Here is a 14,792-nt window from a genome sequence, read left to right on the forward strand (position 1 = left end):
TTTCCCAAAAAATCAGATGAGCTAAAACAATCACAAGAGGTGTCTTATGAGAAGTTACGTTCGTACCCCAGTGGGATTCGAACCTGCAACCTCTGTATTGAGTGGCTGACACCTTAACTACTACAGAAGAATGTACCCAAACTGATATCAATTTACATGTTTGCCAATGTCAAGACAAGGTCTCGACTTTGGAGACACTTGTATCTTATAGATATAATCATTGTCAAGTCTATTGTGACAACCACTAAAAATTATAATATCAAAAAAAAAATTCTTGAAATTCTTGACTTCTCTTCATATATTTTAAAATATAAAATCTTAATATTACCTGGCATTTATATTTCCGATGATACAAAATTTATTGTAGTTTCTCTTTGAGGTTTGAAGATATAAAGTGTTAAAGTAAGGGAATTATATTTCTAGGCATAAAATTCTGTTTTGGATTACTTTCACATTGAAATTCATATACAATTTCATTTTGATGTTTGAAAGCTTGATTTATAGTTAATAGACTTATCTTCAGAACCGGAATCGGTTAGTATTTATTTAAAAAAAAAACAACCATCAAACTGAATAACACTACACTACAAAAATAACGGATCGTAAAATTTCTGAAAGTGCAAAAAGATCGCTGAGATCAAGACTCGTAACCGACTACAGTGCTAAAATTTAAAATATTTTTAGATAATATTATGTAATATTTTGATGATCAAACGTAGGTACATCACGGGTGACTTCCGCTGCAATTAACTCTTGGGGTGTCATAAAATATTTGGAAGCCGCGGTCCTTCTGTTTTGATTAACACTTCCCGTTATGTAAGGCCATAAATTCCAAGCCATCGTAAACACAAATTGTTGTTCAGGGGAAATCTGCATCTATCACGCGTGACCTTCATGACCTAACACATTTAAAAAATACTTAGGATGTTAAATGGTTATTATTTTTAGAACGAGGAAAGTCCCGCGAACCGACCAGTTGCAAGCAGTTTTCTCAGTAATTTTCCATGACGTAGCGTCGTGCACATGTAGGAAAAAACCCCGGTGTCTTTCTTTGCAAAGTACTCAATATATTTAAATAGTAACCACATGATCTTGTACATAAATAATGATGACGAAATCCCATATTTTGAGTTAGTAAACATCCGGAATTTGTTTCTTTAGAAAAAGAAAGAAAATAAAACGATTGATTATGAGACACGGGATAAAACGATTCTGTTCAAATGACTGTTAATCGGTATTATACGTTTCTATCGGGTAACCTATAGACACGGGTCAATACGTTTCTGTTTGGTAATCGATAGATACGGTGATAAACGTATCGATGTGGGAAAGGGTTAAAATATTTTTCTAACAGGTATTTATCTTTTACTTTTTGGATATCATTGACAAAAAATAGGTATCCAGCCGGAATCCCAGCTTTTAGAAGTTGGTGTTCCTCCTCAAAATTTGGGATCCTCGGGCCCCCGGGACACCGTTAGTGTCGAACCCTGTTCTCTGGACAAACTTTCAACTGTTTTTCAAGTGTACAGGATGGAAGATTTGTCCGCAATGTGTGGAAACGTCCTGCATACTTCATAAGTGAGAATGTTGTGTTCAGGGATGGCTCTGGATATTTTTTAGCTGTCGCCAACACTTTCTTACGGTCCCGTATGAATAGCCTCGGAGGCTATTGTTACGGTCCCGTAGGCTATTCCACTGATCGGATGGGCAGAAACTATTCATACATGTCAAGTTTCCCGGATAGTCCAGGAGTTTCCCGGATTCAGACCCAATTTCCCGGACGTACGGAAAACTTAAATATCTCCCGGAAAATCATTTTTCCATAATAAACATACCTTTAGTGTAATTTTGGACAGATGCCAGCCTTAGCCAGACAGTTTTTACATTCCAGTGGCTCAAGTTTAAATCCAAAATTCCAAGCATCAAATTAAATCACTAATTACACACTGTGGCTGACATAATTTATCACTCTATCCATAAAAGTTTAACAAGGTCACGCTCTGATGACATCAGTAAACAGGTGTATGTATGGGCTATTTTTAGATTGTGTTAATTGGCGAGTTTACATAATGATATGTATGATTTAGATGGGAAAAGATATTTAGGGATACATTTGAAATTGAGTAGAATACTAGATAAATTGGAGTGATGGCAATCATTACCACTGATGGCAGAAGTGTCAACAACTTGAAATAGGTTAAAACATTTTTTAACAGCTATGATTTTGTATTTTTATTGAGTAAAAAACACTAACACTAATTTTCTAATACTATATAAAGTCAAAATGGTGAAATAGATTCATTTCCAATTTATTTAAGCTACTGCTCATGGGCTAAAATTCTAGGAATGTCAAAAAGACCTGCAGATTATTCACTTGATACTGTACTTCATGAAATTGAAAGAGATGTGCTAGTAAATTTCATCAATTCCTCTGCTTATTAAAAGATAATAATTGAATAATTTAAATCAATACTTTTTTGAAAAAAATGTTTTAACCCTTACCCTGCTAAATTTCTATAATGAACTTGCCCATCTTTCAATTTGGACAGTACCATTAACTGTTAAAAGAGGTGATCACTGACTGAATGGCATACAGTACAGATCATGATCAGACTTCAGGTATGTGCAGGCTGATCATGATCTGCACTGGTCGCAAAGGCAGAATTAATAGTGTCCAGCATGATAAGGATAAAATGCAAATTACAACCCCAGAAACCATTGCCCAAATCAATTAATCAAGTCAGAAAGGATATGGTTTAGATCTAATCTGTTTTACAGTTTTATATTCGACCTAAAATTTCCTAAAAAATGCCGGTCGATAAAACTCCTGGATTTTCAACTGGTATCTCCTGGAAAATTGTCCTGGGAACTTGACATGTATGACTATTTAACGTACATGTTTTTAGTAAACAGTGGTGTTTTTGTAATGCCCTTAACTTTCTTAAAACACAAATTATATCAATATTTTTTGATCAATGGAGAGGTATTAAAACAAGCAATTTATTGTTTTTAATTATTATTTCGAAATAAGATGGATTAATTATGAACGCTTAACTTACACTGTTTTTCTAAAAAGTTATGAACATCACTATGCCGTTATTTTATTTAATATGTTCAGATCCCATCTAAATCATACAGATTTGTACGCCCTTGAAAAGTGGGAACAGGACTGGTCAATGGAATTCAATCCAGACAAGTGTGAGGTGCTGAGAATTACTCGCAAACGAAACCCTGTCATGTTTCCTTACACCCTGCATGACAAGGAACTGAAATCTACCGATACCGCTAAATACTTAGGTGTTACACTAACTAAAGACTTAAACTGGTCTGAACATATTAATACTATTTCCTCTAAAGCAAACAACTCTCTTAAATTCATCAAAAGAAATGTTCAGACAACAAACAAAAAGGTCAAAGAGAAAGCCTATAACACCTATGTCCGTCCACAACTCGAGTATTGCTCATCCATCTGGCACCCCTGGCAAAAGTCCCTCTCATACAAAGTCGAAAAAGTGCAAAGATCAGCTGCACGGTTTATCTTTAACGACTATAACTATACAAGCAGTGTAACCCAGATGATAAACACCCTAAACTGGCAAACTTTAGAACAACGGCGCATACAATCTTCTCTCATCTATTTTTACAAAATCCGAACAAATCATGTATGCGTCGACCATAACCATCTTACTCCGACCAGAAACCTGAACTACCTAATTCCACAGTCCCGTACTCAATACCACATGAATTCCTTCTTCCCCCGTACAATCAGACTATGGAATGGCCTTCCCCAATATGTACAGTCCAGCCCCAGCCTCAACATATTTGCTGAGCGGCTGGCCACTGTACATCTGCAGTAACTTCCTTCACTATGTTTTTTAACTTAGCACCTGTAGTAATTTTTATTCTTTGCACCTAATGAGTTTTCTCATTTTTAACACTGCCCAGACAAGCGCCTTCCAGTCATAATCGTTAATGATTGTTGGAAGTATCATGTAGATGTAGATTAAAATTGAATGTCACTTAAAACAGTTATTCATTTTAAAAAGATATTTTAATACGAAAAACACAAAACTGCCGTAGGAATAACCACCTGCTGGCTTTTCAGTAATCGTACGGGGCAGCCATAGGAATAGACACCTGTGGACTTTTCACTATTCTTACGGGAGAGCCTTAAGAATAGCCTACGAGGTTATTCCTACGGGACCGTCAGAATAGCCACTTCCTATAGGGTAGGGCCTGGACCTAGGCATGAGCCAAACCCGTGACTTCTAGCAGACACCATTAGCTGTGGTGATCGAGGACCTGGTGCATATATTCAATTTCATTCCATGTAGGGGGACAATGACATGATCATTCTGTTTTAATACGTGGTGTTGGGATCTCGGATCCGATCTTTTCAAATATATATATCACCCCACCCACCATAAAAACCAAACAAGAACGGACCTGAAAACGTAGCCTTTCCAGCTTATCTTGGCAACTGACTCTCGGTATATGTGATGTTTTCAACTTCTAATACAATGAAAATGATATAAATCAATGTTAAAGCGTGCATCAATGTTCATTTTGTAGCAAAAACGGCTAGTTTTAAGTGGGCTTGGCGCCCTTCGTTACAGCTGCATATCTATGAAAAATGCCGATTACCTCCGCATGAAAATATTTAGAGGTAGGTTAATACATTAGCGAAAAAGATAGGCGGACGCTGTCGTCATAGGACACGCGCTAATATAATGTTATAGAGACTTACCCTAAGCCTTCTTTACACAAGGGGTAAACAATCTGTTTATAGAGTGAAATTGTTGAGTGATCACCGTTTGCTAATCCTAATTTTGTCCATGTTATGTCAGTGCAAAGGAAAAGTAACCTATCTATGTTTAATGCTATGCACACAGTCATGCATCGAACAGTCCTGAAATTGATTTCTTTGATTTTCATATATTTCTAGATATTTTTCCCATACTTTGACGCTTATATATGGGTTGTAGAGATTGTTCTCTTTCCAGCAGCAGCCTTTTCAACATATTTCACCCTGTGAAATTCTGTGGGTTTTGACTTTAAAATAAAATCGTCTGTTTGCTGACATATTTCACCACAGAAAATGTCACACTTTCCCCAGGGCATTAACTGATTTGATCTTTACATAATTTTCTATTCAGATTGATAATCCATGTGGCAATTATGCATGCTTTTCCCCTGCCTAGAAGTAAAAAGTGCATAGTTTGCATGAGGTTCTAGGTCAATAGCCACCTAAGCCTACCGTTTTAAAGTCTTAGCGGAGTTGTCTCCATTTTTTTCCAAATATTTTACCCGGGATCATTTTTTTTTTAGCTCAAATAACTCTTTTTCAGAAAATGATATTTTAATATCTTTTTCAGTCTATGTACTCTGATGCAGTTAACGCATTGACATATATATCCTAGTTCCTACATGAAATTTGTATTTTTAGTTACACTGCCTAAATTTTAATGTGTACAACTGCAGAAGTGCCACAGAGCAAAGACAACAATATTTTGTACAAACTTTTTCCACAATGTGCTGCTAAGCTTAGGAACACATTGCCTCAACCAAAGAGCTATATCATACTTCTTTGCCTCAACCTTTCAGAGATAAATCAGATTCGGAACTTTGTCAATGCAAAGAAGTATAAAATATTTTTTTTAAAGTTCTTTGGTCAATGTCAGAGTGGACACTTTAGAAAAACTGTGAAGAACTGTACGTGGGACCGGTAAGTATCAAATTTTATATATTCCAGAAATCATACATATATAACTTTAGAATAAAGATTTGGATGGACAATTGTAAAGATTCATCTTGGAACAAACACATAGGTATAGTCAGCACAACAGGCAACAAAATATTTAGGTGCACCTGCAGAAACATCTGCAGAATCCCGAGGGATTGGTTGGTACCCGATATGTCTGTCCTGTTAAAACACCCCCGAAAAGTGACAAAAACAGCAGTTTTATGCTAGAATGTCTCTCAACGTCATTAATTTTCCACGAAATGCGCGCGAATGTCTGAGTTGTTTTTTACGTTGACGTCATTTCGTTTTGAATTATCCGTTTTGGGGCTGAATGACGTTTACGCTTTGCCGCGGAAAGCGCATATATAAAAAGGTGTTATGACAGCACGCGAGCGCGAGAATCTCTCTGTTAACACACGTTTTCTATCCTGTTAAAACACCCCCGAAAAGTGAAAAGAACAGCAATTTTATGCTAGAATAGTGTAGAACATGACAAGTTTGTAATCTAAACGTCTATACTCAATGGTATGCCAGTGTAATGGGATTAGCTATTTTGGACCCATCTGATTGTACGTTGCCGGATCATTTCCAGTTTCTGTATATGAACTTGTATGTGTGTATGGTGACATATATAGATGAGACATATCCTAGTTGAGGTCTGAATAATGTTTTGCTAGACAGTTACTTGACATTTTCATGCGATGTTTTGATGCTGCGTTTGAAGAAATCTAATGTTTTGTTTGCATTTGTGGTATTCCTTGATATAATTCCATCTAAGGTCATGACTGGTGTCGACACCAAGGTAGTTTGCATCTTTAACTGGGTTAATGCTTGTGCATGAAGTTTGAATGGGAAGTCGATGGGCTTCCTATCACGGATGATGCGAAGGACCTAGCATTTACTTTGATTAAGTTCCATGTCTCACACCTTTTGCTATTTTTCTGACTTGATGAGATCATTTTGTGACCATGTGCAGTGTGAATGGGAAGTTACAGTAAGGTATATATGGACGTGTCATCTGCAAATCTGCAAATAGACGCACCTGGGACGTGACCGAGTGTTGGAGGCTATTTATATTAAATATGAAGAGGAAACAGAACTGCTTTAAGAAGATAGGCTTTATCTTATCTTTGCCAGCGGCTTTATCCACTCAGATATTTTGGAGTAATTCCTGAGCACCTTTTGGGTCTATTTCTATGTTTGGCATCACAAGGTGTTTTCTGTTCGTTAGAGCATTTCAGCATAGCTGGACAAAGAGACAGACTTGACTTGTTTGTCCGTGATTTTGAGCAAATGTACCGGTTTTGAAATTTAAGTACAAGTCATATCAGGCCCAGTGCCTTGACTTTGCGATTTGTTTCAGTTTTTCAGTTTTTGAGACACAAGTAGTAGATTCAAAATGCTCAAATGTAGTTGCTTTTTGACGGCGACTGTCATATACACTATCAAGGCTTTGTCAGTTTTAAACTTGGCTCATAAGCATTTCAGTGGTATAAATGACGACAAATGTGAGACAAATGTAGCGCCAATTTAACAAAATTTGCAACCAGGTATACGTAAACTTTTTAATATAAGTGCTGATTTAAAGATCTGAAACGAAACGCTAGAGATAATTATTCGCAAATCCAATAGAACAGTTCTCCATGCGGCTATTTACATAAATCAGAGGACTAGAAGGTGGGCGAAGAGTGTAGCAAACACTTAAATTTTCCTGAATTCAACCTTAACTGTGTAAATAGCATTACTATTCAAAATCTCGGACAAAAACCCCATGTACATAATTGAACTACTTGATAAGAAAAAAAATGAGTTAAGTGGTTGTTGTCAAATTAAATGATTCATATAAACTCATAGACTTTAAAAACGCCTCATTATTTGATCTAAAATGATTTTCGTAGTGTATTCTGTTATGAAATATGCATGATAAATAAGGTTACTAAGATATTATATTTTTCTATATTAATTAAACTAAGCGTAACTACCGCTCATAAAGTTCATAGTCGGATTAGTCTCATTCGGATAATAGAGATTCGGTTGTCGTCGTCGGAAAAGAATATCGAATGCCCGTTTAAGTCGTTACACCGTTATTAGATAAAACAGTTGACCAGTTGTCGGTTTTTAGTGACTATCTAACCGTGTATCAGTTTAAATAACTGCTTTATCTGTTTTAACATAAAATTAAACCCTTATGGAACTTTTAATTCTTTTTTTTTTTTGTAAATGCGCACTGGGAATATTGTATGACGCGAATTACAGCAGAATCTACGCGTGCACATGTGATAACGATCACGCTTCAAGTGTCACATTAACGTACGGTGACGTCAAAGTTTTTGTTGCGGCCAAGAAAGAGCGCTTCTATATTTTATCTACTGTTTTAGATTAATGACATATTAGAATCGAAATAATTTATAGAAAAAGAGTGTTTTTAACACTATTTATACATTGGGGAGGTAATACGTCGTACAAATAATTTCACTCGGGCTGCACCCTCGTGCAATTCTTACTCTCGACGTATAACCGCCCATCGTGCATAAATAGTGTTAAAACACTCTTTTGCTATAAATTATTTCTTAAATACATGATAATTGTTGAATATCGAAATATTTCAATACAAGTTAAAAGAACAAAATAATTGTCATATATGTGGATGAAGCGCTTTTAAAGTTCTTGAATGTAAATACTCGCTCGCGTGATGTTATAGCAAAAAAAAAAAAGTTACATCATTCGACAACATCCAAGGTTTAATGTGTTTTCCTGAGATATTAGTCTATTTTTAACATCAACAAGTGATTGAAAAGTGACGTTCCCTGTTGTTTTATTGTCCTTGTTTGGTTTCTTCAATGTGGCTTTAAGATTGTAACAATGTACAATGAACTAACGTCGAGGTCATTGCTCTTGAGAGGCTGATTTGAAAAAAAAGAAAGTTTTTGGAAGAATGAAATATATTTGTTTGCTATTCAGGGATGCCTTTTAACCTTTAGACTGCTGGCGGCAAATGATTCTGCCTTTGCGACCAGTGCAGACCAAGACCAGCCTGCACAGCCGTGCAGGCTGGTCTTGGTCTGCACTGTTCGCTATTCTGTCAGTTAGTTTTCAGTGAACACCCCATTGAATAATAAGTGGTGTGAATGATGGACCAGTCCATTTTAGAAATTTTGCAGGGTAAAGGTTAAATGAAGTGGACCCGTAACGTCAATAAGGAATTTTCGTTTGATTATGTTTTCTTCGTAAGTGATTTATACGTTCTCCAATTATAACGGTCCTGCCCCTTAAATGCAACACTATTACCTCGGGAACCATGCTACATTTAATAAGGTTCCAGAAGAATTCCGAAATAACAGGAAATAACGAAATACCAAATATTTCTTTGGCTTGGCTGCTAAATCTTAACGTGAGGGTTATCTTATTGTAACAGTCACGGCTCTGTTAATTTACTTCCTATTGTTATCATCGTTATATTACATTAAAATGAAATTTATCATTAAATATTGTGTCAAATACACTATTAATTGTCACTGCAATTTGTCAATATTGACTTAGATAACAGCAACAACAACAACTACAACAATTAGTATGGAGAATTTGGTGACATCTTAGTGTTTCGCACATGACCTCGAGAATTCACCCGGAGCGAAAGTCTTTCTAGAGGTTTAATGCATATTTCATTACCTCTCATTAACAGAGTCATAATTGAGCCGCGCTATGAGAAAACCAACATAGTGGCTTTGCGACCAGCATGGATCCAGACCAGCCTGCGCATCCGCGCAGTCTGGTCAGGCTCCATGCTGTTCGCTTTTAAAGCCTATTGGAACTGGAGAAACTGTTAGCGAACAGCATGGATCCTGACCAGACTGCGCGGATGCGCAGGCTGGTCTGGATCCATGCTAGTCGCAAACCCACTATGTTGGTTTTCCCATGGCACGGCTCATATTATGTTGCTGATTGATTGTTTTCTATGCTTCCAAACGATCTTTTAAATTTTTTTTTTCCAACTGAGAACATCTTTAGAAAAATATAGGTTGTACAAATAATGTCTTAAATAATCAAAGTTCAATTATGTAAGTATGAAACATTATATACAGTGAATCATGATATACAAAGTGAACAACAGTCACCATCACGTAGCGGTCACAGTCTTATACTCGACCTTGTTTCAGGCCAAGTCTTGATTGTATTTGTGTATGGTGTGATGATTAGATTAAACAACTATACATTTTTTTGTACTTATACGATATCGTGTATATTTTGCACAGTTAAATGTTATCAACTGAAATCTACTTATTCTTTACAAGCAGAAATCAGCCTGCAATAAAAGATAAAAAGATAAAAAGAAGAAAAGTATGTTGTGAAATAAAACGAAGTTAATTAATACAAAATGACTAAAGGAAGCACTATGCATCCCAAAGGAGAACATGAGAAATCATTTGAGAAGCAGCATAGAGATGAAGCTATTGACAAGCAAATAGATTTGGAGGAAGAAACTAAAGAAAAGCCTCCAAAACAGCACGGACTTCCCGTGGACAGAGGCTGGGCATGGCTTATACTTTTAGGTAAGATACATTTTGTTTCGGTCGAGAAATCAAATGCTTTATATCGTATTTTGATAATCTTAACTTCATAATGATCAAACTACATCATTAGATATTTTCAATTTATCTTCTGTAATTCAGTAGTTATTAGACATGAGAAAAGCGAGATAATTTAACATTAATATCTTAAGTTTTGAATAATGGTATCCTATTAATGTTAATCGATTGTAGATTTTTTCTTAGATTTGATTCAGTCAAAAATGTGCAAAGTATTGTCAAAGGTTTCCACTTACATCAGTCAAAAAGTCTTTAACACATAATTGCGGTTACCTGAAATAGAACTAAGATTAAAGAATTACACACAGCGTTTGGTTGATAATCTTGAATATATATATTAATTGACATGCCACTTCTTTGAAAATCTACCAAAGCAAATGATAGAGAAAAACTGAAATCAAAATCTCAGTTAGAAACACAATATTCATGTAGTGATTGTCTTATTCAATACATTGAAAGTAGCATATCCGTTAACAAGTTCATTAAAATACAGTGTAATGCAAAATCAGCTTGATTTGTGTAAAATCTTGTCAGCAGCCCGTATGTATTAACGATGAACCACAGTCAACTTCACGAGACTTTTGTACTTCAAAGGCAAAGAAATAGTTGGTATACAGTCAATAAACTCCTCGGTCAAATTAATAAGCAACTATAATAATCATTTGTGACAAGAACTTTTGTTTCCATTTAGATAAGTTTTTTTCCACAAGTGTGTTTCCCCGTACTTGGACTAAGTGTTGTTATTTTCTGGCCTTTTAGGATAATAGGATGCATTAACCCTTTTTACTTTTATAGAATTACGCTCTAGCCGGTGCTATGTGGCTTGAGGGATGTTAAATAATGGTATCATTTTTCCAGGTTCTTGGTGCAATTGTCTTATATCGGTCGGAAGCTACAGAGCATTCGGTGTGTTGTTTATAGAAATCCAGGCCAAGTATGAATCAAGCTCATCCATAACATCTTTGATTGCTAGTTGTTTGAACGGCACTTACAGTGTCACCGGTAAGTGGTATATTATGTTAAAATATTGCTGCAAATAGATTCGTCTTTTGTTTACACACTGTGTTTAAAAAATATCCAGAGGAAGACATTCCTATCATAGTCTACAAAAGTTTTGAATAGGTTCGCAATGGTTACTTCTGATGTATTTTTGGATCTAAGATTTGATGAGATATTTCACTTGTCAGGTCCGTGAATTGATAGATTGAAAATATTCACATATTTTTTTCCAAGTAAAAATGCACCAGGTTCGCAACCAATAGAGAATCTTGCCTATAATTTTGAGCTTCGACCTCTCTAATAAGTTTTTTTTTTGAAAATTGGCAAGGGGCCAGAGTTTCAACAACAGATCATCGATGCTGTAAAAATTCAATATATCAAATACTTTCTGTGAAAAGAAGAAGAAAACATGTAACGACATAGAACGAACTTAATACAAAATCACTAAAGGTGGAAATGATATGTTTTCTTTATTATCTTTTCAGCATTGATTGTCACCACAGTTGGCTTACGATATTATAGCAATAGACAGTTCATTGTGTTAGGCGGACTGATAATGTCCGCTGCATATATTTTGTCCGCATTCGCACCAAATGTAGAAATACTGATCCTTCTTCTTGGCTGTGTTAGTGGTAAGCTCTTAGGAACTTTGCTCATTAGGCACTTTGGTTAAAGACATTTCTGAACATTACTAACCTTTTGGTATCTCAATTTTTAACTTTTGTTGTACTTATAGCTGTAAATGGATAGAGTAAAGTTTTGAATGAGCATACTTTTTTACAGGAACAAGCGTTGTAGCTATCACGAAATTAATATATATTTCAATATTGTCTATTAAATGAACCTGTAATACGTAAATCGTGCCTATTTATTCGAAAACATTTGAAGCGCGTACTTTAAATAATATACATGATAAATTTCACTAGGGTTTTCCGATAGCTTCATAATGTTAATTAGGTTAAATTGTGTTCAGTTCAAATGCATAGTCTTTCTCTGTAATATATATCTTTATCTATTTATGACTGAACGTTTTGAACAAGGAAAAACTTAGTGGCTTTTCCTTTGTTTTTAATCTGTTCGTTTTGTTCAATATGCTTATAATCTAAAACCCTTTTCAGGAATAGCTCATGGCATGATTAATGCACCAACAATGGCACTCATAAGTCAATATTTCGAAAAGTACCGAAGTCTTGCCAACTGCATTGCTGCCACGGGTGCTAGCATGGGCTCTCTTATTTTCTCGGTTCTTATTCCTCATTGGATCGATGTGTATGCGTTTTCTGGTACTGTGTTACTGCTAGGCGGGCTGATGTTACAGATGACCGTCTCTGGCTTGCTGATGCGCCCAACAACATTTTATACTAAAGATACTACTAACGCGGATGAGATGAACACTGCAGAGAAAGAGAAAACGCTTTGTGAAATCTATGAACAGAAAACAAATGGGTCTCTGAAATATACAAAAAGCATAGACAAGTTAAACAAAGTTCGCACAGCTAGTGAAACGAAAAATAGCAGTCATTTGGAGCTACAGAATGGGCACATTGCCACAGGAGCAACATCTCCGCTAATCGATGTCAAACATTCTACACCCTCTTTGCATATCGCTGCAGCTTGGAACCGGAGGAAACGTACAATCTCAGAGCTCAGTAGTACGGGCCTTGCACTTACAATGGGTAGTGCAATATCAGCTCTGAATAAGACTAGTATTGGGCGGTATGCAAGCACAGAACTTTCATTTTCGTCTATGTTAGATCTGAGTTCAAAGACACAACAAAAACATGAAGAAAAACGTTCTGAAAACAAACAAACATGTGCATGTTTTAAAAGAGGCTGCTCAAAATTTGGCTCTATTATTGACTGTGGGCCAATGAAAAGGATTCCATTTCTGTTTTTCATTCCTTGTGGTTGTTTTATTATAATGGTTTCATCCATTGCGTTGTATCTACCTGCATATGCCAAAGACTTAGGGATATCTTCCAAAAAATGTGGCCTTCTTATAACCATTATAAGTGTCACTGATATGTGTGCGGCAATTTTCTGGGGTGTATTTGCAGACAAACAATATGTACGAAGGCACAAAATCCTATCATTTGCAGTTGTGACAGTGGGATTTGTTACATGTTTTACTCCATTGTTCGAAACATATACAGTGTTTGTGGTCTACAGTGTCATTTATGGAATATTTGGCCGTGTGTATTTCAGTCTATACCCAGTGATTCTGGTCGACTTTTTAGGACTGGAATATTTGCGTAGTGCTATTGGCATTTTAGGCCTTGCACAAACAGGAACTTCTGCGGTTTTACAGCCCATTGTAGGTACTGTATCGTTACACTTGTTGTTTATACCAAATTTCATCGTTGCTTGAATCTTTCAAATTTGATGCTCGAAGCTGAATAATTCTGAATTACAAAGTTGTTCAGTTATCTTTTGAAAGTATATGTCCTTTCCAAGCTTCTGGTGCGGTGTTGAATAGTTTTTAAACAAGCTTTAAACATTTAATGATAGTTTTCATTTTTCATACTTCCATCAAGCTTTCACTACTCGCCGTTGGAAGGAAATTCTTCAAGCAGATGAACTTGTAAAAAATAGAATAAACCGTCTAGATGAAATTCAGCAAAACTTCTTCTTTAGTTTCGTCGTTAAGTTGCTGCTAAAATCAAATCACTGGTGTTCATTAATTTCAACATTATTATTGTCACATACACATAGGCATTTCATATAAAACTCTGCTCAAATGAAGAAAACTAAAATATATATCTTTTGTATTCTTGATACCTTGTATTTTACAGGTGTGATGAGGGACCATTTTGATTCCTACATTCCGGGAATGTTACTGATGTCAACACTTATTATTATTGGTGGACTGTGGATTCTCACGTTACCCTTTGCAGAGAGATATGAACAACGCAGGAACAGACAACCAAAGAAAGATATAGAAATACCATAGCTTGTAAACCAGAAACATTATCACGGAATTTTCGTGCATTTAAACATTGTATAATGTGAACTATTAAAACAAAAATAGGACATGGATGATGGAGTAAAGTTCAGTTATATCCGACAACATTTAAAATAGAGAAAAGTGGAAACCTCACAGGTCGCTCAAACATTGAGTCTTCGAGTACAGCGTTTCATCTGTCAGTACTTGAGTTGTATCTTAATCGTTGCTTTCAATTTCTTGTTAAATCTGTCTCAGTAATTATACCCATGTCTCTGATATGAGACGGAAAAGTGGACTATTACATGTTATGTATTTTGATAAAAACTAAATGACCTTTGAACATGTTCGAAGGTAAATACATTTTACTGGCTCCGTATGTCATAATAATTATCTGCCATATCTATATTTGCAGTTTCGTTTCTTTTTTCCCTTTTATTAACACATTGTAAATCCGTACATATTTCCAATACAAGTCCGCAAGCGTTTGTCTGTAAAAAGAATTCCACTCATAAAGTTTTGC

General features: G+C 35.7%; 2 protein-coding genes across 3 annotated transcripts in view; one reads left to right on the top strand and one right to left on the bottom strand.

The window, feature by feature from the left end:
• The window catches only part of LOC123555040 (serine/threonine-protein phosphatase 2A regulatory subunit B'' subunit beta-like), a 77,992-nt gene extending 73,354 nt beyond the window's left edge, over positions 1–4,638 (bottom strand). Inside the window, exon 1 of the mRNA XM_045345566.2 lies at positions 4,447–4,638. The gene's annotated coding sequence lies outside the window, so the exon portion shown is untranslated. The remainder of the gene's footprint in view (positions 1–4,446) is intronic.
• Positions 4,639–10,067: 5,429 nt separating this feature from the next.
• On the top strand, positions 10,068–14,675 carry LOC123555042 (monocarboxylate transporter 12-B-like). 2 transcript variants are annotated; one of them, XM_045345568.2, is made up of 5 exons: positions 10,068–10,293; positions 11,188–11,331; positions 11,814–11,960; positions 12,447–13,646; positions 14,121–14,675. In XM_045345568.2, exons 1-5 carry the CDS (start codon positions 10,119–10,121, stop codon positions 14,276–14,278), a joined length of 1,824 nt encoding a protein of 607 aa, XP_045201503.2. In that variant the 5' UTR covers positions 10,068–10,118; the 3' UTR covers positions 14,279–14,675. The 2 variants fall into 2 exon arrangements, with proteins under 2 accessions (XP_045201503.2, XP_045201505.2); XM_045345570.2 differs by lacking the exon at positions 11,814–11,960.
• The last annotated feature ends 117 nt before the right edge of the window (positions 14,676–14,792 follow it).

The sequence above is a fragment of the Mercenaria mercenaria genome, chromosome 7 (genome assembly GCF_021730395.1).
Source record: "Mercenaria mercenaria strain notata chromosome 7, MADL_Memer_1, whole genome shotgun sequence".
In the NCBI taxonomy this organism is placed as follows: Eukaryota; Metazoa; Mollusca; class Bivalvia; order Venerida; family Veneridae; genus Mercenaria; species Mercenaria mercenaria.

Excerpts from the sequence above, each read along its gene's own strand:
- LOC123555042 (XM_045345568.2), top strand. The coding sequence starts at position 10,119 with ATGACTAAAGGAAGCACTATGCATCCCAAAGGAGAACATGAGAAATCA. Across the intron at positions 10,294-11,187 it reads GGCATGGCTTATACTTTTAG|GTTCTTGGTGCAATTGTCTT; the intron begins GTAAGATACATT and ends TCATTTTTCCAG. Across the intron at positions 11,332-11,813 it reads CGGCACTTACAGTGTCACCG|CATTGATTGTCACCACAGTT; the intron begins GTAAGTGGTATA and ends TTATCTTTTCAG.